The sequence below is a fragment of the Sylvia atricapilla genome, chromosome 2, assembly GCF_009819655.1.
Source record: "Sylvia atricapilla isolate bSylAtr1 chromosome 2, bSylAtr1.pri, whole genome shotgun sequence".
Taxonomy (NCBI): Eukaryota; Metazoa; Chordata; class Aves; order Passeriformes; family Sylviidae; genus Sylvia; species Sylvia atricapilla.
The window spans coordinates 63008324-63033526 of record NC_089141.1 but is presented as its reverse complement, the minus strand read 5'-3'; the positions used below and the strand labels follow the sequence as shown (position 1 = coordinate 63033526).

At 33.6% G+C, this 25203-nt stretch overlaps 1 protein-coding gene across 1 annotated transcript in view; it reads left to right on the top strand.

Annotated features, from left to right (window-relative positions):
• KLHL1 (kelch like family member 1) overlaps positions 1 to 23481 on the top strand; it is a 183692-nt gene extending 160211 nt beyond the window's left edge. The window contains exons 8-11 of the mRNA XM_066313373.1: positions 5702 to 5864; positions 18781 to 18993; positions 21983 to 22154; positions 23083 to 23481. Of these exons, the coding sequence (XP_066169470.1) occupies positions 5702 to 5864; positions 18781 to 18993; positions 21983 to 22154; positions 23083 to 23157 (623 nt within the window). The 3' untranslated portion in view covers positions 23158 to 23481. The remainder of the gene's footprint in view (positions 1 to 5701; positions 5865 to 18780; positions 18994 to 21982; positions 22155 to 23082) is intronic.
• Positions 23482 to 25203: the final 1722 nt, after the last annotated feature.

Here is a 25203-nt window from a genome sequence, read left to right as displayed (position 1 = left end):
ATTAATGATGCATAATTTAAGTAAATTGGACTTTCTTTGATAACACTACTATGGAAGAAAAGTGGTTTAAGACTTAAAGAGTGAAATAACAGAGTAAGGAAAAGAAGCAATATTAATTACAATTAATACAGAATTGTATAAATATGCTTCTTTAGGTGTGGTGAGAAAGGAGATTGTTAAAAATGTGCTTCTACCTGGACACTAAATAAATGCAGAGCATAAAAGGGTAGAATAAAGTCTGGGTGTTATTTGATCAAGTTTCCTACTTTGATAACAAACCATTGATTTGTCTTCTCACATTCAATGTCATGATATAGTGTATGTCTGTTACCTTCTTGAAAGGTAATGCCCTTATTTAAAGTAAAAGTTGTTGGATACAAGTATATCCTTGCCAGTTAAAATTTCGTGTCTCTACAAATATCAAAATTCAGAGACTATAGTCAAGCTAGCACCAAAGATAACTTTTTCTTTGACAGTTTGTATCCAAGTGTCAGTATAAAACTATATTTGCAGTTGTTTTATAAGAAAATAACACTTTTAAAAATTTTACTCCTTAAAATTAGGTTCATTAAACAGATAAGGTACAGCAGAATTAAAAAATATTATAGACAGTGCTTCTTTATTTTATAACATTACAGAAAAGCAATTTAAAATTCCATTCCAGTCTTCAAGTATAAATAATTGGAACTGTACAGATCGAGCACCTATTAGGCATAATAGGGGGTTTGCTGCATAGCTTTGTGAAGGCAATCAAAAGGAAAATGCCTGCCGTTGCAAACTGGACAATTAATGTTTTAGATCTCATTTAGTTTAGAAAGAATACTGTTTGCTTTTATAAATTCCTAAGTCAAAATGCCTAGAAGAATTATTTTCCAGGTACTTTTTTTATTCAGGAAAACATTAAGGTTTCTCTGCACTGTGCTTACTGCACTTAATTACTCAAGTGTTCTGGGTTGAGCTGCCTCCTATCCCATATATCCATCCCATATCTTGAATACATTGTTATGTCTCACAGCTGGCCCCTCCCTCTTGGGCGAGTGCCTGCAGTTCTTTCTTTTTTTCTTTGCTGTTTTCGGCTCTTGCTTTTGCTAGCTCGACTGCTTTTGCCTTCTTCGCTTCGCTTCGCTTTGCTTTGCTCTCCGGCTGCCCCTGCCGCCGTTTTTCTTCCCCCCCGCTGCTTCTGTTTGTTTTTTTCCCTCCTTCCTTCTCCCCCCTACCCCCCCCACCCCCCCAAGGTTTGAACCGGCTCCGGACCTGACCTGACCTGAGAAGTTGGAGAAGTCCCGGGCCTGCTAGAGACACGTCAGCACCCTCCTCATCATCACAGTAACCCGTCTTTTCCCACTATTCGGTGTTGGGGAGTGTATTTTTGTCAATAAACCGGTTTTTCCACTTTCCTCCGAGGTATTTTCCTTCCCGAACCCAGGGCTGGGGGGGGAAGGGGTGGTGGAGGTTTGGTTTAGGAGACTCCTTTTGGAGGTTCTTCCCTAATTTACTCCAAACTAGGGCACTCAAGATATTGCTGAAAACATATCTTCTCTTAAGAAAACAAGTTGCTTCCTTTCCTAAAAGGGAGGTTCATAGCTGGTTCAGCTCTTCAACTGTATGAGAACTAGGAAAGACAACCTGTTCACAGTGTCAGGTAAACAAAATTAATTCATCAAAAGATGGGTAGAAAAAATTACTCCCTCAATACCAAAATTATTATTTTCTACAAATTAAAAAACTAAGACCTGATTCTGCCAATTTCCAGTTTCTTAGTTCAGATTAATAATTACTTTGATTATTTTATTATTATCTTAGAGTAAATACATTTTCTGAATGCATTATTACTTTTGCCAGAAAACAACAAAGCACTACTATCATGTAAAAAATTAAATTCAAGAGGATTTTTTCTTTCCTTGTGTCTTAAACTGGTTTTGCCAAATTGTTGAAGAAGATGTACAGGAAGAAAAGATATGAGGACCTTCTGTCCTTTCTCTTCTTTTAGCAAACTCTCCTGAAGAGCTAACAGCATCATTCTTCTGTGCAATTTGCTTAATGACAAATAAGAGTTTAAATGTGAGCTGGAAATAGTTATTTTCTCGTTCAGAAACAGGAAAAGACCATTCATGTAGATATTTTACAATATCTACATTCGAATGTAAATCTAGGTGGATGTTTATTATCTGTGGACGTAGATGACAGAAAACAAAATTAGAGTATTCCGACATTAGTTTAAGATACATAAGGAACACAAAAACCTGTCTTGTGAAGTTGAAATGAACTCTGATCTTCTAACGTACTGTTCAGTATCTTGACTACAAAAAGAGGAAAAATGTTATCTCAAGACAACAAGCAGAAATTTGCTTTAAAGAAATGAAAGGTATATAGAGTTCAGTACCTTTGCTCTTTAAGGAGGAGGAATTCTACAGTGTGCTAATAAGATTGGAACTCTGACATTTCAACACAGACTACTTACAATTTAATTTTTTTTCTTCTATTAAAGCAAATGACCTGGAACTTTCAGAAAAGAGAATAGTCATGCTTCATCAATTTTACTGGAAAATATTTTGCTTTGTGATCTTGGGGAATGTGTCCCTTAAGATTTTGATTGTGATGTTGCCATTTGCTGTTATCATGGACTGCTCAGTAATTTCAGTCAAAGAAGAAGTGTACTGCAATCTGTCCTGTGTGATAAGGTGGTTACAAGCAACATCTTTAGGACTACTCTTTAGTCCACAATGTGTGATGTAAAAAAACACATAAAAGTTCTGGCGTCTAAGCTTGGAATGAATTGAAATGCTTGAATCTAGTGCTTGAATGTTGAAGTCTTCATATAAGACACAGTCTCCCTAATATAAAATGTGTATTTATATACTTACTTGGGTGAGATGATTACATAATCATTACTACTCATTAGAATATTTTGAAACATATGATTCAAGCACTGCCTAATGGAGAAAGAAAATACTTCTGTGTGGCTTAGAAGTTGCCAGCCTGGTTTCCTAGAAAATATAAGAATCAAATGTGGGGCTTCATAGATAGGTGGGTCTAAACACAGGTAACAGAGATGCAAACCAGCTGATGCAACAGTTTGTGCAGCAGCTTCCACTAAAAGACACCAAAAACTACTGAAGGCAATGGGGGAAAAAATCAGAAGAACTGCATGCATTTCACAGGGTTCTATCTACATTGTATAAGCTCAGAAAAATTCTCATGAGAAGAACAGAGAAGCCATTGAAGACTCTTATATGCATAAAGTTCAGTTCCTTAGTTTTACTTTTCTCTATAAAAAGAAATGCAGAGAGAAAGTAACATTATATTCATGCTGTGAGCTTATATCTCATTGTTATTAAAAAGAACCAAAAAGATAAAAATCCATGAATATGCAGGAAGAATGGTATTTTGATTACGGGGAAATCAAATTTCCTACAAAAAGTGAATTAAATAATTGTAATGGCTTAATTTCCAGAAGGAAATAGATCAGTATAAAACTCAACTATGAAGGACTTGGAAAAAAAATTAAATACTGAATGAGATAAAAAGAATAGAGGAAAACTTTTTATACCCTAGTGAAAGTGCAAATACGCTATCTGAGGAAGTAAAAGCTGAAAATTTCAAAACTGAAGAGATGTGTTTTTATGTGTGTCATAGATTCCTCGTGAAATTCACTGCATTACAATACAGCACTGTTTATGTGTGAAGGTGAGAGAGAGTTCATGTGTTTCCACCACGTAATTGGTGTGAATACCAATTATGTGTACATGTATCTGGATAGAAGCATTTACCCCCTAAACTTTCTTTGAATATGATTCATTTTTTATCCCCAAAAGAACTTGATTTTCTATTTAACTTTACATTTAATGAAGAGTGTATAGGTGAAAAGCTAAGGAGAATAATGCTTTTATAACATAAATCATAGTTAGTGATTTTTTTACAATGTAAACCTCTTTGTTAAGGATTTAAGAATATTTTTAAATATTAGATACTAGATTAAACAAAAATCCACCCCAAAACTGCATATATTAGCATATAATCCTCTAATTTTTATGTGACCACTTCTTCCTACATGTTGTTACTGGTTGTGTTCTGAGATAACATATTGAGCTGTATAGATCATAACTTCAATTTAATATCCACTTTAATATTCTTGAAAAATTGTAACTGGATCATGTGATTGAATGGAAAGAATTTCTAGGCAAGGCAATGAAAGCAATTGGAGAATGAGTTCTATAGAAAAAGAGAGGAAATTTCCTCTTAATTTGGAGGAAAATTTTTCAAAGGGTTTGTAAGGTTTTTTTGAATTATTTTCTTTTTTATGTTAAAAAACATTGACAAAAGAAAATCAACACCCAAAATGTAGGGACACTTTCAATGAACACTAAGATTAAACGTGTTCAAACTCTTTGATAAATATAGTTTTAAAGTAAAATAGGCTTTTAATTAATTGCTTCTGCGAAACAGAAAAAACAGAAAATGGAAACTTCACATTGTTTAAAATTAAAGATGGACTTGGCTGCAAGAAAAAAAAAGCCCAACAAAAGCCATTCTCTGAAACTTTAATGATCTCTTGTTTTCTGACTTTTTGATGAGTTCAAATTGTGTGAAATGGAGCGAGAAAAAAAAAAGACTGACTTAGAATTAGGACTGGATTTAGCCTGAGATTTTTCAGAGCGATGTTCATTTGGGATCATGGATTCATAGAATGGATTTACTGAGCTCACTGTCTTGTAGCAAATGGTGCTTAGCTATAACCTATCTTCCAGAGCCTTCTTAGCTTAACTGAAAAGACTGAGATAGAGAATTCATCAATTCCTTTCACTGGGTGATTTAAACTCCTTGTAGTTAAAAAAGTGAAATATTTTCAACTTCAGTTTTCACACATTATGTTTTTTTTTTAAAAAATTTCTTCAGTAGATAAAGGAATCCTCATCTATCCAACCTTATTTTTCTGTGAAGGTGTTTTTTTTTTTTTTTTTTTTTTTTTTTTTTTTTTGTTTTTTTGTTTTTTTGTTTTTTTTTTTTTTGGTTTTTTTTTTTTTTTTTGTTTTTTTTTTTTTTTTTTTTTTGTTTTTGTGGGTTTTTTTGGTTTTTGTTTTTTGTTTTTTGTTTTTTTATAGAGCGAAACTGAGGAAACAGCTTAAATTTCTCAGTCTAATTAATTGCTCAAGCCTTCAAATGTGTTTTTTGATTCTCTACCAGTCCATCAATCTTCCTGCTACTGAAAAATTGTATAGTTTCTTCTACATGACTGACAAAAATGGTGAAAAACAGACTCCAACCCCTGTGGAAGCTATTCCATTCAGTGAAATCCCCCTTAGGTTGACAATAATCAGAGATCTGCCAGGTATCCCAGTCCTTAATTTATTATGTGCTTTGCTGCTATTCTAAAGAACTAATTCATGATCAGAATTCTGAGATACTAAAGGGAATACAGAAATCTAAGAGGATCACATCACTGACAGGTTATTCTCTGAAGCAAACATTCTTCTCGAGAAATGAAATTAAGTTTGTTTGACAAGACCTGTTTTTCAGAGAACCACGTAGAGTGGTATTAATTTTATTCCTGTTTGTTAATTCTTAATTAAATCAGAAATTGGTACTTCCATTTTCGTTTTGAATATAGAAGTTCATATGTTGGTTGTGTTTCGGAAACTTTTTTTTTCTACTGATAGAGGAAACATACTTTTATCTTCTCTCACTTTCTCCTCCATTTTAGGAGTTACAGTGCTTGAAGGGCCTATTTATGCAGTGGGAGGCCATGATGGTTGGAGTTATTTGAACACAGTTGAGAGGTGGGACCCTCAAAGTCAGCAGTGGACATTTGTGGCAAGTATGTCAATTGCCAGAAGCACTGTTGGAGTAGCAGCATTAAATGGCAAGTGAGTAGGGTATGCTTACACAATTGAAACACTTCTTTTGAAAACCAATGAAGCTTATTTGTCATTGCTTTCCCTTATTAATTTGCAGTGGCATTGAAATGTTCCAGAGTAGATCTAATGGTCAAAGCTGCTTTAATCACCCTGTTACTCAACAAGAAACTGGTTTCAATGGTGCAAAAGCCATGCAACAGGCTAGCAGAAGCAACTTCTAGACAAATAACCCTGGAAATACTGATCTAAAGCCATGAAGAGCTGCATATGATTATGCATATATATTCCAGCTTTGTTTCTTTTGCATAGCTGACCATTTACTTAATGCTTCCCAGTTAATAGATACTCAGTTGAATTTTGTATGACTTATGTCATACTTTTATATTAAAAGAGATGTTATCTGTGTCCCAGAAAGCTAGGATGGACACCGCTGAAAACTAAAAAGCAGTGATCTCACTGCAAAAAGTAGAAATATGCCATTGATTTTTTATTCTTTTTATCTGACTAACCATCTTTAAAAAATATCCGATATGCCAAGAACTGCAACTTGAAAACGTATGTAAGGACCTTTCAATTTCCTGTGCTATTCTTGCTACATTGCTGTTCCATGCAACTGACATGTGCTGCATTCCTCAGGACACTGGAAGTGAATATCTCATTGAGAAACATGGTGTTGGATTAACATTTGACAAAGGAAAAGATATTTTTGTATGGAAGTTCTAAGGATTTTTTTCTTGGTAATTCATAATGATTTCTTTCTTCTGCAGTGAATTCAATAAGTAAATAAATGAAATGCATTAAATGCTCTTTGAAGTGAGATAGTTACAAACTATTCTATGTGTGTATCTCTCACACTGCTTTGGGCAGTTTACATGAAATGGATACTGGATTCTAAATATTCCAAAAGTGAATTTCTTAAAAGACTTGAAAAGGTATAGCCACTTCTTTTGTACTTTAATGTGGGAAACTATTTTGTTTGCAATCTGCCATTGCCCAATGGTTGGCTTAATTTGTTTGCCAAATTAATTAAATTAGAATTAATTTTAAGCAGAAAAATGAAAATTGAAATTTCTATCAGCTTATGATGGAAATAAATAAAAAGCTTCAAGCTTTCATATTCTGATCTTGTTGGGCTCTGAGTGAGGTGATTGATTTATAAGTAACCTCTTATTAGTTCCCAATGTATTGAAGTGTTTCTGAAGCTCACTTGTGCAGCCCATGCAAGTAAATTATCAATTACTTTGCTTCTCAAAAAAATTGAAAACAATACTATCTGAATCCAAATAACCCAAAACAGGGTGCACAGAAATGCATATTAGTTCACTGAAATACATTTTTAAATTTAACCTGAAATTCTTATATCAACATCTCTCCTAAAACATGAAAACGATTGTGTCAACATGTGCATTATAACCTAATTTGAAAAATATTTAATTATTGAATCAATAAAATCCTTGTGAATTTCTCAGCAGTTCAGAAAAATAACTATCTTAAGTTTTGTTTGGTTTTTTTGCAATTTTAAGTTGAGTCTATTTGACAGGGGTTTTTTCTATAATCATGTTGCCTTATTACATTTCTAAGTTGCAGTGCTGTTTCACCCAGGAGGGCTTGATGGAGTATCTTCCTCTCCCTGCACAAAGGTCACCTGGCTGTTACCTCCAGATTTCCCAGAGTAATAGGGTACAATAGTTACTATTCTTCAATGACGAACACAGACAATATTAATTTTCTTAAAAGTCTTAGTTGCAAGGAGAGCTAGAACAACTAATGAAAGATAAAGGTGGCTTTCTAGATAAAAGAAAGACATATGAGAAATTTATTTTACCAGAACTTCAACAGAACAATTTATCTGGTGCTATATATGAAATAAACACTTCCGATGAAAAAAAGGTGAATAGTACAGGGATTTGAAGAAGAAAGGGACTGTATGCAATAACGAGGATATCACAGTTGCCTCTGGAATTCTTTAAAGATCTATTCTGGTTAAAAGAGTATAACAGCAAGAGCAAGTTAGTTAAATTACCAGACTATTCAAAGTGGCACCAAAGGGAACAAAATCATATGGTTCATGTTGGGCACATGAATACAGAAGTATTTGGATCACCTTAAGAAGCAACACAAATAGAATGTTTAGTAGTTTATATGTGAATCAAAAAGCCTTGTATTTGAAGAAAATTAATGTTAAGAAGTGAAAGAAGAGGTGAAAAAAGCTGTATGTTGTTAGCACAAAAAGAAGAAAAAACGTGGGGGAAAAAAAGGAAATGCTACTGAAGAATGCATAAAGTTTTATTAATATTGGAAATATTTATGTTGTGTTACTGTGCGGAATTCTGGTTATCCACATTGAAGGAAGTTCAAGTGAAATTACAAAGGCCATGTAATGTGTACGATGACTATCAAGAGTGTGTGTCATACCAAAGAAAAGCAACAAAACTGATACAGATGGCAAAGAAACAGATGCACAAAATAGCTGCAAAATAGAGGTGAAATAAAAGTAGTATGGGGACAATAAGATCATGTCCACAAAACTCTCATCAGGTTCTAAATTCCTGTTTATTGGTTCATATAAAGGGTAATATTTTGTGGTTTCATGCGACACCAAAGACTGGAATCGGAGAATTTTTCTTTTCAATAATATTTTTGTTTTTCCAAATCAACAATAGATTTTGGGTACGACTAACAATGTATGCTGAGGCTTTGGAGATTCCATCTCCTTCATCTTCATATGTTTCTCATAGTCAAACAGTGCTGCAATAGTGGAGTGTGTTACTCTTACTATATATAAACATTATTTTTTTTTAGCTTGATTTTTAATCAATTTTTAATATATTTTGTTGAGTGTTGTAGGAGTTGCCATGTAGAATTTCCTAGAGTGAAATATGGTCAGTGATTCCTTCTGATCGGAAACAGCATCATCCTTTCTGCCTTGTTAACAACCTTGTTGCACAGAGTGGAAGAGAAAGAGTGCATGAACTTCCTCAGATCAGCAATAGATGTAGGTGTTAAAGTACTAAATGTGGGATGGAGATATGCACTTTGAAAAAACTGGTACATGATGATGCTTTTTATATGAAGATTATGAGTCAGAAGTTACGATGACTTCTTTGAAATTCTTCTTTGAGGCTGGTGTAATTGGTGTAAATCGTAAGTAAATTGCAGTAGTGTGCAATTTATACTATATAAGACTAGCATTCTATGGTTGTCAGCAGATAGTGCTGAAGCAATTGAATATTTCTGCGGTATAAGTTAGTAGCACCAAGGAACCGAAAGTGTAAAAAGCCTATCTTTTCCAGAAACTTTTTTATATTATCACTGAACTATTTCAAGCTTTTCTTAATTTCTTAATTTTAAACTCAAGAAGGAAAAAAAAGTCTAGTTGACACCTTCAATCCAATAAATATTAATCCTTTCATTATCTTAAAATGTAAATGCCTCCAAATGTATATCTAATACCATAGATATTTATTAGACTTATATTAAAAAAAACCTCTAATACATGAACTACTCATTCCCTAAGGACACTAAAGCTTTGCACTAATTTAATTTAATTTCAGAACATATTTTATGCTCATGGTGTAGACCCAAGTGAAAATGAAATTTAGTTTACACACTTTCATCAGGAATACATATTCCTCAAAGACATTCTCTGTAACATACACATTTATGTTATACTAAACATTTGTGTGTCACTACTATAACTGAAGTTTTTGCTCTATTATATGTCCACAAAGACCGTGTTACAAAAAATATTCATTATTTTCTCACGGATGTTCCTACAAACTGGTATGTTTAAAATTATCAATATTTTTTGAAGCAACTGCAGCTTTCATGGCAGAAAGTCTGGCCCTTTAGTCTTGATCCCTTTAGCAAGTATCAGTAAATCAGTGCTATAAAAGGATAAAATACTCAGCTTTTGATATGATCTGCTGGGTGACTTTAAATGGCAGAACATCACAGCAGTGCCTTAAGTGTCAAAAATCATGACATTGACACACACTGGCAAGCACTTCAATCTCATGCTAACATCTTGTGGAGCCAAGGAAAAGGAGCCCTACCCTTTATTGGTTGCCACATCCTCAAATTTGTGCTACAGTGAACTTGATATTTCCCCCTGCTACTGTGTTTTTATTAAATACCACACACTATTGTTGGTATATGATAGATAACAAAAATCGAGGAACTGTTTAATCTTAACTTTTATAAATACAACTGCATAAATATTCTTTTAAATAGTATTTTGCTTTTATTTGAGGGAAAAGGTGTTTTATAATTATTTGTTGTCTCTGAAGGAAACTAAAAGAGCAAGTAGAAATGCGACAAGAGAATATTATTCCCCATCAACATCCATCTGACCACTTACCATCATAGGCAAAATAGACTTGACTTTGGGAAAATTAATGAAATTTATTGCTAATAAAAATAGATTCTGGCCAGTGAGAAGCAACCCCAAATTTTAAAATGCCACTATTCTTCCCCTCTTTCCCAGGCTCAATTTATGTCTTGTATAACCCTATAACCTCACCCCTGAGTGAGGCAGGGGGATGAGAAATGGGGGTTGTGGTCAGACCATAATTACTTCTCTCTACCACTCCTTCCTCACACATTTCCCTTTCTCCATCATGGGGCCCCCATGGGCTGCAGTCCTTTGGAGATAGCCTACTCCAATATGGTGACCTCCATAGGCTGCTGTGCCTGTGACTGGTGACTGTCTTAAGCAGGAAAATGCAATGCCAATACTGCAGGCAAGATGCATAAGCTGACCCTGAGATACTTTTTTTTTTTACAGAAACAAACCCCTAAGCATAGATCCTGTTAATCCAATCCAACATGTTTAAAATTGGAGTTGTTTGGCAAGCCTCATCTCTCTCCATTTAATATGTTTCTGTCCTTTTTCCTGTTTGCCTTAGACATGTAGATATTTTTTCATATTTTTGTTGAAAGGGAGTCCAGCATTAAAAAAAATGCCTTTCTGATTGTGTCCTTTAAGTAATTAGTTATTATCAATTGGTAATGTCAAATTTTGTCTCTTACTGAACTGTAACGAAATTTCAGATTTCATATTCTATTCATTCTGCTTAAGTACTGATACTAATTGTTATTTAAAAAAATGCTTTCATATATACATATTTCTTATTTTTCACTTCACTTTCATGCAAATTTATTTGTTACATTTTCAATTTTATTAGGTAGAGAGACTTTAGTAACTGTGTAGCTCCAGGATTTTTTAATAGTTATGTATCTATTTATATTCAGTTACATTCATTCAGTTCCACCACTTTTGCAATAATTGGATTCATTTAGTAATGGATTTTCATAAATTGGATTATTGTTTTGGCAGTGCTTTCCCAGCTATTCTCTGTTTCACTTTGAATGGGAAATACAGAAAGCTAGCCAATAGAGATGTTGGCATATGCACTGTGGAATGTTTTGTTTTCGGGTCATTTAATGAGGAAAACTGGAAAGAAACTTGTGTTATTTAGATCAATATTATGCCTGCTGTAAACAGCAGTTGCTTTATTTTAATATGTCCCTTATGAAAATTATGCACTATTACAACGTAACTATAAGAAAGTTTAGCTTGTTGAACCTTAATTTTTAAGAAAAATAGCAAAATTCAAACCAAATTAGTGTGAGCACAAGAAAGGTTCTCAAAATCATCTTGTAGTTAGTCACTCACCAGGAATATGATTGCTTTGGACTGACCTTGGAGAGAGAAAGGTTAATAATAATTCCACAAAGTCCTTAATAGTAGTTCAGTGTTTGGCACAAGAGAATTAGGAATATATTACATTCATATAACCACCTACAAAACTTGATTGTATGGCTGATTACAACCTCCTCAGAAGTTCTGCTCCTTTGGCTTTCATGCATCATATAATAAACTATCTGTGGCATTTTCTCTTAGCAGAATCATTATGGCTTATTGCTAATTCAGTGCCCTGGTCTGATCTTTTGTACTTTTGCACACAAATTCATATTTCCTACATGGGGGTCTTATGCAGCTCAGTGAATGTACCATTTAATTTAAAGTGCATATTCTCTCTTTCTCAAGCAAGATTTAACTTGTTATTTTATATCCAGCCTGCAAAATAAGAGACTCTGTGCAGGTTGCGCAGGTTTATTTTTTTTTTTTCTCCTGTGGGGCTAGGTTAGCCTTAAAAAAGATACAAACTCGATAAATATATGTCACTCTTTTAAGAGAACAGTGAAAAAAAATCATGAAACTTTACTGTAAAGCCACTATTTTTCCTACAGTCCAAGGCAGATTCTTATGCAGTGATGATGCCTTCCTCTTCAGAAACTAAGTGATTGGTAGGAGACACGCCCTGATTTGTGGGGTAGGAACTTGATTAGCCTATTTTTTCTGGCTATACTGTGGTCAGGGTCCCAGATGCTTGGACCACATTTCTGTTTTGAATGTTTACTTCACATCTTTTAGTGTGTATGCCCCCACTGTGCCCTTCTCTTCATCCATCACCCATACAACAACAGTTTTAGATTACCCGGCTGTTGACTATTGTACAGCCAGCATGACTGTAATTTGTGATAAGGTCTGTCATTCAGGTTTTGTAATAAACTATTTGTCTGTACTACTTTATTTTCTGTAAGTTTTATAATGAATGATACATTCTGCATAGATGTGCATATGATCTAGTATGGTATGAATTCATTTGGACAGGTATGGGTACTTCAGAATAATCAGACAGAGTTAACTTACTCCTAATACCTGGCAGAAAAAGGCAATGGTGCCACTCCATCTAATTTAAACTTTTAAATGTAACATATGAACCAGTCTAGACAGTGGAAAGCAGTGTGGATAATGTCTAGGAAAATTTGCAGCCCATTTTTCAATTGTGCAGCTTCCACAATTAAGCACAGTTTTTTAAAAATCATTCAGCAATCACTGTTTCCTCCCTTGTAGTCAAGACTGCAAGAGGTATTAATATATCCTATTCTAATATAGGTATTAGAATATCTCATATTCTTGATTATGACTAAAGTTTGTCTTTTTATTATTATCTTTAGTGGGAGATGAAGTATGAAAATCTGAACCTGTCTCACAGAGTACTTGGTGCCTGTTTGCTGGGACAGGAGGGAAGCCCTTGTGCAGTGCAGTTGGAGCAGTCTAGAGATCCTCCCCACACCAAATGTTGGCATTAACTTAAATCACACACACAAATGTGTGCACATATGCATTCCTGTGTGTTGTCATGTGTATTCACATACTTCCTTATTCCCACATATGTGTAAATCTGGAAGGATATTTAAATATACACATCTGACTGAAATTAAAGGAAGTTAAATATTAATTTAATACTCAACTAAAATATCTTTATAAGCAACACCCCTTACAACAGCTACCAAATATCTACTGTACTTAGCAGAATAGAATACCAAGGCATCTCCACTCTTCCTATTTTTCCAGTTTGAAACTTGATTAACTTCTTAATAACTAATATCGGGGTAGGATGAAATTTCTTTTGACTCAGTAGACAGCTTCAGATAAATTTTGAATTATAGGTTAAATTTTTTTAACTGAGAAGGGTTTTTTCATTGTGAAGATCACAAGCTTAATGACCTAAGACTTTTTTGCAAGTCATCCATATGATTGCAATGCATGTATAATTTTCATACTTCAGCAAAGACTAAGAAACTGCTCAATATTATTAAATAAAGGAAGTATTAATGTGCTTTAATTGTGTTTTTTAAGGCTCAAGTAACACTTCAAACTTTCATGCCAGATTAACAAAACAAGAAAATATGACCAAATCACAATATTTCCCATCAGTGCCATTTTTTTTTCTCATAGCTTTTGATGCTTGATGGTTTTTTTGCTCTTATGCCTTATTGGGGATTCACTTGTTTTTTACTAATCCATTTGAACTAAGAAAAATACCTTAATTGGCATACATAGTTACTGTCATGTAAGGGGAAAATAAAGTTTCAAACTGCTTGCTTTCTGACTACAACCTTCTCACTAATTACAAGCAAATCAGCATATTAGAGTATCACATAGATATTTTGCATGATGCTAAAACACAGCAGTGCTTTTTTTTGGACAAAAAAAATCATGCTGTCACGTCTGCTTTCATTTACATCATCTACCTAACCAGACTGAATCTCAAATTTGTCTGAGGAAATTACTAGCTATTATTAATGAATTTTGTGAAACTCTTTTGCAATAGGAAGAATAGCAAACATAGTTCAAAGACTAGCTCACCAGCTATCAGCCTTAGAATTTTTTGTTGAAAATTTTATCTCTGCTTTTACTGTGCTTTACTCTAAATGGTCTTTGAGCTATAAATAGTTTTATAACTTAATTTGAATCCTGAGAAGTTATTTCAAGTTCTTTTATGACAGTTTTTATGCTGCTGCTGTTTTATAAATATAATGTTTATTAACTTCTGGTTTTAATAAAACTCTTTTTTTCAGAAAAACAATTATTCTGTATCCCACTATAGGAAAAATGAGACATATTGAGATTATTCTTTTTCAACTGTGGAAACTGCAAAAAAGTTTAGATACTTTAAAATATTTTTGTCAAAATCATTAAAAAAATGGATAAAAGATGAGAAAAAAATGGAACAAATGTATGGTCTAAAATTATTAAACTCACGAAGAAAATCAGTATCAAACGTTATCTCAGTCTAGCACAAATTCTATGGATTCACTAAAAATTCCTATTTAATGACAGGTTCACTGTGTTTTTTAATAACAGAGCAAATAAAGAGCCTCATGCACATGCTGTAGTAAATTATTAATTTACAAAGACTATTTTGCCTTACCTACTTTATTGCCTGATCAAGTCAAGAATGTTTTTTAACTGGTGGAATCTGCATTGATTCAATGGTTTTGAATAGAGAATGTGGCCCGTATAATTCTGATTACAATTAAAATGGCTGGAAACAAGTTCTTTCTGTTAGGAAACTAAAATTTCCAGCGTAGGAAGTGAAGCTGTTTCATAGTGATATCCATGCAGAGGGTGGTTTTTCTCTCAATATTTTATGTCACAGAATCATAGAATGGCTTGGGTTGGAAGTTACCTCAAAGATCATCTAGTTCCAACTTCCCTTTCATGGGCAGAAGCACCAGCCATTAGATCAAGTTCCCCATCTAACCTAGCAGTAGTTACTACAGATTCAATTCCAGGAACTTTATGACTATACTTGTTTCCATTTTTGGGGGGTCAAATTCTATTCTTAATTTGCTTCCCTACTGCTTTACAAATACACGAAGTGCCCTTAGAAGTTTACACACAGAAATAAGACTTCATTAATGTTTTCCATTCACAAAATAATTGTATTTTTAACTTCTGCCAGTGAACTACATTGGCTTAATCAAGGCAGCATGGATAAATATGTCTCATCTCCTATAGTCTGTTTCCTAGGCCAGGTATGGACTCATTCAGCAATACAGTAGTCCAGCACCGATGAAAATTATTACCATCCCTCAGTTCTACTAAGCAAGTGTCTTTTGTGCCAGAGTAATTCTCTGCTGCTCTTTCAGACACATTGAAAGGCCAGAAAAGGGTACAAAAGGGCCTAAGCTAAAGACTGGATGAAGTCTTTGATATTCACAGTGAAAGAATTTTGAAAGGGAAAACCTGATTAAGAAATGCAGCAAGGGCATGATTCAACTGGTTTCACAAGCCATACCCACCTCACATCAAAGGCACTCTGGTCTTTTGAGGTTGGCTTGTCAAACTGAATTTAAAACTGGCTTTTCTGAGTAGTTATCAAAGGTTTGTAATGACAGAACTGAGATAAATGCTTTTGATCCACCTGGTCATGATTTCTCCTAATGTTTCCTACTTTGAAACCTCTACTTAATTTTTCTAGCCAATTATATATATAGTTCTAAATACACGAATGCTCAGGCCTCTCTCTCCGTCTTAGTAAAAAGATGTGACAAAACCTTGAAAAGACAGAAGAAGCTGAGCTTGGCCTAATTTCATATCTATATACAGTGTCTGAATCAGCTGAAATGTAGACCATTTAGGCATAGAAATCTATACTATCTTCACAGGCAGAACTTTCATTCTGGAGATAAAAGTGCTCAGTACTGGATTCTTTCTTTTTCTTGCTGATCTCTTTCTCTAAGCAGAGATATATGATTATTATTTTTTATGATAAATCTAGTTTTGATGGGATACACCATGAAGAGTAATTTACCTAATTCAGAGAAATACATTATATTTCTCCCTGTATAACTTTTACAAATTTTTGCCAACCTAGACAAAGATGAAAAAATGTTTTATTTGAAGCCATATAATAAAATAGGACACTAAGCTCTAAAAAGGAAGTAAGGCGATTAAATAAATTTAATTATAAGTATTTCAAAAGTTTCAGAGAGCTTTACAGTATCCTGAATATTCAGTGCTTGTTGCAGTTGTTCCCCAGTCATTTTGGGCCTTTGTGAACATAGATTTGGAAATTTGACTGAAGACTGGAAGTAGTTTCTGACTGAATTGTTCAAGCTCAGCCACAACCAGAGCTTTAAAACAATTACTTCATTTCCAACTTTTACTCATCTGAACTATTTTTATTTCACCTTTGTGAAATTAAAAAAAATAATTTTATTAATGATTCCTTAGAGAGAAGAGATAGAAACATAATCAAACTCTAAAATATTAGCTCAAAATATGATTTTGAAAATGAATTTTGAAAATGAAAAGCTGAGAGCATTTTAGCAACAAACTAGATGGTCCCAATCACTGGCCAAGTTTTATCAGCTATTTATGAACATTTGCTGTCTTTTTGCCATCAATTCGAGAGTGCCTTCAGCTATTTTTATTAACTGTCTTAATTGCAGTAGAGGAATGAGAAAGTATGTTTCACTCTCATTGTGCAAATATCAGCTTTTTGATTTATTTCAGTTGAAAGACAATGGAATAAATAAGAACTTTTCATGCCAGAAGAAATTTCAGAGAGGTGAGGATTTTGACTAGAGGTACACAAGATTATTTGCACTGAAGTCTGCAGAAGTGTTAGTTCTTTGCATTATTTTAAATGGTGTTCAGTGGTTATGTGTCCAAATACCTACTTAGAATTATATTTGAAAATCTCAGAAGTGTTAATCATAGTTTATATTTTTGGGGATCAATTCACTTACTGACATGTAGTTGGTCTACTGACATTTAAATTGCTTCAGGGTGCCAGCAGTTCATTGTTTTTTCTACTGGTTTTCTACTGTACTATTTTCCATATCTCTCAGCCTGGAAGGAATGTCAACATACCTTAAATGTCACAAAAATATTTTATCACTGTCTATGGGTAGCTGAACCAAGTAATATCTTTGAAAATAAAGACAACATCCTTGCAGATACCTATATGTAAATGTTTATATTTACATTTATATTACTGCAAATGTTTTTGGTCACATGATGAAATATTTTTTAGTGCTGTTCTTTAGGCTTAGCTGGCTACTCTGAGCATAACAGCAAGTTAGACACTGCAGAGATCCAAAGATTAACACAATTGGGTGCATTAATATTGATTTAATCTGTAGACATCTGATAATCATAAATAAAGTTAAATGTATTAGATTTGGATAAAAAAAATTTAAAAAGTTTGCTTTAATATCTCTCATAGAGGAATATGGGTTCTCCTGGGTGCTTTAGAGCACAGGTATGTCTGTCAGGCACTACCAAAATGTTATCAGGCTTCAGTGACATATTTAGTGGTTGTACAGCACTTCCTTATTCATCAGCATCCATTCCAATGAAACGTAATGGCAAATGCACATTTAAATGGCTCTGAATTCATGGAGTGCTTAGGACAGTAAAAGCTTCCACATGAGTAATTGCTTTACAGAGACAGCTTTCACATCCAAAATTGCTTAGTGGTTGGACTTTAAAATAGCCTGTGTTTCTATTAGTTAATCTCCAGGCACTGTATAAAAGGCAACAGACTGCAAAAAGATTCATATAGAATGAATACAGCAGGGTGTTAGGGGGAAAGAACAATCAGAGCTATTTCCTCCTGGGACTCATTATAAAGAGTAGAACGAAACAAGTTTCTTGCCTGCAGATACTTACAAACACAACAACTTTCTTGTTAAGACATATTTTTATCTTTTCAAGTTTAAAATACACTTCAGAAGTTGTGCATGACTTTCCAACATAACTCTATCCTCATGAAACATTCTGAGGAAGAAAAAAACACACTGTGCTTGGGGGTTATAATTTTCTTGCAAAGTAGACATGTTGCTATTAGTGTGGATAAGAATTTTCTTCAGTAAAAGCAAGACTCTTGAAACTGAGGTAGTACTTTTTAAAAATCCATGTTTAAAACATAATGTCATAGTCCTATCTGCAACGCATTTCATATTTGATCTCTACTATATTCTAAGTGTAAAATTCATGCTGAACATTGATAGATTATTTTACGTGGAGTTTGTTGAATAGCATATCTAGTTTTCCATGTTGTTTGTGCTTCTTAATACTTTGATGCACAGCAAAATCACAGAGAAACTATAATAAATGGATTGAGTATTTATTTGTCTGGATTGCCAGTTATAAATTTTCACTTCCACTTCCATCTCACAGATGATTAGCTTAGGCAGCATCCCTGCTTATATTATTTTAAAACTATAGAGACAAACCTGCATGTCATTGGTGCTCTTGACTGTATATGCAGTAATGAAAGAATGAAAATATTCATTAGCAGAAAGAAATGTCTTCCTTTCTCTTCATGTAGGCAAAGCACTAAATAGCATGTTAGTTTGGCAATAATAGTGACAACATCTGTGTTTTTTCATTGTATGAGGTTCACGTGATTTAAAAATATTATATATTTTCTTTTTTTTCTATTTTCTGATGCCAGATAAAAACCACAGATACTCATTTCTGCAGATACTCAGTTCTTATTTCTGCAATTCTGAGCTGTTATTTTATCAAAAATTTTATTTGTGTGGACTTTCTTAGGTTATATTCAGTTGGAGGTCGAGATGGAAGTTCATGTTTGAGTTCAATGGAATATTATGATCCTCACACCAACAAATGGAATATGTGTGCTCCTATGTGTAAGAGAAGAGGAGGTGTGGGAGTGGCTACCTGTGATGGCTTTCTTTATGCAGTTGGAGGTCATGATGCTCCTGCTTCTAATCACTGTTCTCGACTGCTGGACTATGTGGAAAGGTATCAAACTATACATGCATTTTTTTTAAATACAAAATAATATCTGGTAGCATTATTGGTTTAGCTTAGTAATGGTAAAATTAAATAGATGTCTAGATAATGGTAGAAACGTCTCATTAGTACTTACTTGAAAAATTCTGTAAAGGTTTATGAAAGACAATCTCTTTGAAACCTATTGTCATCACATTTTATTCATAGTGCTATTATATATTACCAGAAACACAAAAATCCACTCTTTTCACATCCCATTTCAGTAGTTTTAGGACTGCATTTCAGTGTCACAAACTAAAAAAATTGTAGAGATAAACATTTTTCCTTGAAATAATTTTATACCTGGTGGACTCCACTGAAATGTGAAAAAAACTCTCATGGCCCTTGCAGTGATTGATTAGTTTATAAGATGGCTGAAATGTGATTTAGTGTGTCTGGATTTTATTTGAAAATAATGCAATATTTTCAAAAAATAAAAGCCCCTAAATGTCTCAGGAAAACAAAGAATAGTAAGTGATGAGGAGATCTATTATCCTGAGTTATTTCATATATCTCTGAAAGTTTCTCCTTCTGTAAATATCAAAGGTCTGCTTTTTACCTAAGTCTCTTCTTCTTCAGGAATGAGTCTGCTTCAGTCATTTTGTCATTTTGATGCTGCGTGGTAAGATGTGCTTTATTCCAGTACCAATACTCTCCTGGAAGACTGTCAAACCAGACATAACGTTTTAAACTTTATTTTTGAGATTATGCAAATATAGTGGCAGCAAATACATGGGTTTTTTTAATGCTACTGCTAAAATCTTGCTCAATAGTAATTAGACATTTCAGTTTACTCTCTTATAAAGTTGATGCAATTTTATAGGATATCCTCTGGATTCAAGCATTCTGAAATAAAATAATAATTATGTTTCACTCATCTTCACAAGCTGGCAAGTGCAATCTTCTATTCCTTTTTAAAGGCAAAACAACTATTTTCTTCATAAAAATGATAAAATTTTCAAGATATTTTGGCAGATTTCACAAAGCAGCTTTCTTTTTCAAATGTTACTTACAGCTTGACAGATGCTAGAAAACATAGTAATTTGACCTATAGTTTTTTCCCCTTCATCTCACCTTGATTTCAAAATTGATTTCTTTCCACATTCAGGAGATTTTATAATAACCCTGCTCAGCCTGGGGCATACCTAGTTATTATAAAGATGACATATACACTTGCTTTTAGCAGCAAAAAGGATGTAAGAAGTCTCAGGTATTTTCCTGGCAATTACAAAACCAACAAGTTCTTGTGCAGTTCTATTTTGTTGACAGAATTGTGTTGTAAGGATTCATTTTAGCCTTGCATGGCAGTTTATTCGAAGGAAAATAAAATAAAAAAGGACTAATGATGATGTTCGTTTTATTCTTTTCCAGATTTAACTTTTGTACCTCCTCACCTTGGCCCCTGTAATTTAAGAGCAGTGTATGAAGGAGTGTATTAAACATTTATTACCTTTAGGCAGGCAAAGATACTGTGCACACTGGTGCGTTTAACCAGGTGGGAAACTGTTTCAGCTAGAGGCATATGATGCTGTTGTTGAAAAACTCATGCAGTCTTTGAAAAAAATCCATTAAAATGTGGGGGATTTAGCTTGTTACATATTAATTTCCCTTCCATAAAATAAAGCAATTTTTGCAGTTTTTCCTCTGAAGTTAGGAAAGAGATTTATCATACATCTAGATATTTGACATCTTATTTTCTGAGAAGTCCCTCAAGTGCTGGGGTTGGCAGCTAGCAGACTAGATTTTTTTCTTAAAATGTGTTTACCTCTCAAGGACAATATAAACAAGGCCACAGACAATTCTTTTATTGTCCAAATTAAAAGGTATATTTATGAGCCAAAAGACTGTTACAAGGAAAACACTGTAACATTGCTGTTTCAGTGCTTGTATTAAAATATATATATATATATATATATAAAATATTCATTGTTCAAATATGTAGGACTTCAAACAGTATCTCCCGAAGTTCCTTATTGATAATATGGCTTACTAAAATATTTACATGTTTAAGCAAATTAATAAAATCAGACCAAGGATTTGTAGACTAAAACTGCTGATTTTCTCCACTAATCACATGATTCTATTACACAGTAGTCTTGCTTAAGGACAGATGAAATAAATTTTATTATACTGTGATATACTATCTTGTTTTAGTAATATTTGACATCTAAAAATTAGGTATCAAGTGTAACCTAATAATGTAGACATTCTTGACAACAAATTATCAAAAGATAATTAAATTCTGGTTTATGCACATCTGAAAGAGTTACAATGTCATGAATTCTGAAATGAAACAATTTTACCTTGTGAAGGAACATCTAAATGAAAACCTAGGTTAAATATTTAATTTTTAAATTACAGTCATTATGCAAAAGGATTTTTCCCTTGGTTCTAAAAATTCAGTGGTGATTATGTCTTTAAACCAGTATTACTTTCTTTACTTGAGCAGATACCAGGAGATACTAAGCTAACTCTAATGCAATTAAGCATTAGAACACATAGGGAGGTTTTTAAAATATGTAATATAATTTCAGAAATTAAAATTAATACTGAAATTTAATTTTAGAAATAATATTTCTAATATTTTTGTGTACTACAGGAAATACCCTACTTTAAACGTATATATAACATAAATAAAATTTATACACCCATCTATTCAAATATTGTTCATATATCTTTCTCAAATCTCTTTATGGTACACTATCCTACAGATACCTTAGTTTATTGTGGAAGGTTAGCTGAGGAAAAGTTTCTGATCAACATCTAGAGGGTTGAATTGGGAATACAATAAATCTGTATGTTTTCTTTTTGCTGTTAGGAAGAAATTTTTTTTTGGATAGGCTAATAAAGGGATTTTTTTCCCCTCACAGGAAAAAAAAGAGCTATATTCTAATGAAAATCAATGCAAATTGATGCTTGTTTTCTGTCCACATACCAAGTTTCATTTTTCTTTGCTCAGGTATGACCCAAAAACTGATACATGGACAATGGTAGCTCCACTGAGTATGCCTCGAGATGCTGTTGGTGTTTGTCTCCTTGGCGACAAATTATATGCAGTAGGTGGCTATGATGGTCAGTCATACCTGAACACAATGGAAGCATATGACCCTCAAACTAATGAGTGGACACAGGTAATTTTAAAATTTATTTTATATACATACATGTACACACATATATGTATGAATTAGCTGTTGTAAGTTTTCCTTAAACTTATTGCAGAAAGGTGCATACTTCGAAATCATGCTCTTATCCTCAAATAAGCATTTAAAATAGGTGAGATGCATTATACTCAAGAATGCCTATTTCTTTTTATGATTGCAAGGGGGAACTTCTGTTGACAAGCTTAAATGTAGACACAAATGCTTTAAAGTTAGTGCAGAAGCCCGTCTTTTTAATCTACTATGAATTACTGAGAAGAGTTTTTTTGTGATGTCCTGTAGGAGATAAGAAATTAATTTGGAAAGATTTTTTTCTGAACACTACCAGTTCATGTTAGAATCCATTAATAAACATGCTTGGACAGGTATTTAGAAGATATGTAAACGATGTTGTGATTCATACAGTTCCATTAATTACAGCGGGTTGTTAATATATAGAAGCTGACTCTAATGTGATAGTTTCAGCTAGATTCAGTCCCCTAAAGGTTTAAATAATGTTTAAAGTTGCCAAATGTATTCTAAAGGACACTTTAACCTGTTTAGGAACACAGGAACCATACATTTCTGTATTGGTTGCTTTCACCTTGCCTCAAAGACTACAGTGGAAGCATCAGCCGCAGTCTACAGAGTATAGAAACCTATTCCATATCAGTGGTTCACAAAATTGATGACAACTCTAAAATTAATTCCTGCTTTCTGTTCTCACACTTTCAAATGAAAGATGTCAAGTGTGAGTAAGCAATTTTAAATTACAACAGTAGAGTAATTGTGGGTTTTATTTATTTTTAGCAATTTATACTCCCATTAGTTTTGACCATTTTAAAGTAATGTTGACACAGCACTTTGACAATGTTTTCATGGCTTTTTCCTATTCAGTTAATTTGTGTCTGTTTTTCTGCAGATGGCTTCCTTAAATATTGGAAGAGCTGGTGCCTGTGTTGTAGTCATCAAACATGACTTTGTCAGCACTGCTTAGAATTTTACTGACTGTGAAATGATTATTTTTCTATGAGACAAAGAGAATGATAACTTCACAAGAACAAGGATTTACACAGTGAATACACTGTTGATCACAAACTTGAAGAAGTTTGGAAGAGACAAAGATTAAGTATTTATGGCCTATATAATCAAAAAACTGTTCACAGTCAGTGAACAAGAAAAAAGCCCCCAGAGTATTGTAGGCGTAAATATGTGAATGTAGAGTAGTAAGTTCAGGTACTGTTCTCATGAATGTGTCCCAAAGAACTGGATAATCATGAGAAATCTACATAAAGAGCAGAAAGGAATTAAAGAACAGTTTTTGTGGAACTTGTTTTGTGGAACAAGAGAATTTCAGAAATGTGAAAGTGTATTTAATCAATTTTAAACTGTGTTTTTAAAAAAGAGAACAGTGAATAGTAATATAATTTTTTTGCTGTTCGGGTCTTGTCTTCAAATGGGTCATGGTCTTCTCTTTCAGATGAGCAGTGTGACTTTACTGAAAGGAAGAGGTCAAATGGTCTGGATATTCACAGAAACTGAGCTGTGACTTTAGAGTAGGAAGAAACACAAAACTAAAAGTTGACTTTTTTGGTAACTTCAGATTGTACCTACTCACCAGTGTTAATGCATCTTATAAATTAGTCTATTGAGGGGAAAGCCTGTGTGCTTAATTAATTAATACATAAAGCAGTCCTGTGGCTGCCCTGGGGCTTGGTTGCAAATACGGGAGTCAAAGAAACAGTTACCTAATTCTTTCTTAATCTTATATTCAATTCAAGCATGTGGGCTCTAACCTCATTGTTTGATGCATCTACTGCATGTTGGAAGCTCGTGACAAGCTGGAAAATTGATCCCCTCGTTTCACTGCATCATGTTAATGGATGAACCATGGCAAGAGTAGTCTATAGAGCCTCTTCTAACATTTCAAGAGGGAGAAAAATCCCAGATTTTATTTCTTTCTGATGCTTGTACATACACAGTTGTGCCTGCTTAGAGCTGCCAATTTATGACTTTCCACTTATGACTGAGAATAACTGCAAGTCAAGAAATCAGAATAAATGCAAGTGGAGTAAGGAAAGCTAGACCATTGGATCTAATAAAGGTCATATGGTAAATATACTAGTATCATCTGTGCTTCCCTTTAAGGTTGATAATTTCTGCCAGTAATGGTAGTTTTAGCTTTTGCTTTGGCAGTAGCTTTGATGCTGATGCTTTCTATCTGCTCAGCTGAATCAGCTGGAACCTAAGACCACTACTGGAATATGAAATTCTGCTATTCAGGGATGCACAGCTTCTGGGCACAGGGCACCAAATCTGCTTCGCTGAAGCAGGTTGCTGATCCTACAGGAAACATTTCATGGCCCAAAAGCAGAAACCCCACAATCCTCTGTTACTAGCGATTTTGAGAGGGAATTCTGGTCGCACTAAAATGAGCTTAGTGGAAACCTCTGTAATAATTTGAGATTAAAAAATACATAGAGTTTCCATCTTGGGACATTTGATTTGAAGATGTGTCTTTCTTTCTAACATCAGTATGCATGGAGGTCTTTGTTTACTGATATAAGCTGAATGACAATTCTGAAGCCTAAATATATGGATTTAAATCTTTTAAATATTTCTCTGTCTTAATTTGGAATCAGCTGAAAACACTTCAGCATTAATTTTACACAGCCAGTTGCCTTTTGAATTGCAATAAGTCTTTCACAAAAAGCATGTGAATTTTTCTCCAGCTACAACAAGTTGTTGAATAAAAGATGTCACCTCTCTAAAGATTTTGCTTCTCATAAGTTTTGGAGACCAAACGAAGAAGATTCTAGAATTATAACTATAATTAAATATAGACATTGGCATTCAGTTCTCCTACAGAGATAGCTAAAGAACTTAGATATTGAATTTTAATTCCATTCCTAGAAACTTATTTTGATTTCATTATGTTTATACATAATAGAAGTATTATTGCTCTACCTATACACTGATCTTCAAAAATTGGATTATTCCTATTAATTTCATTCTATGAAAATTTATTTTAAGTTCCTTGATC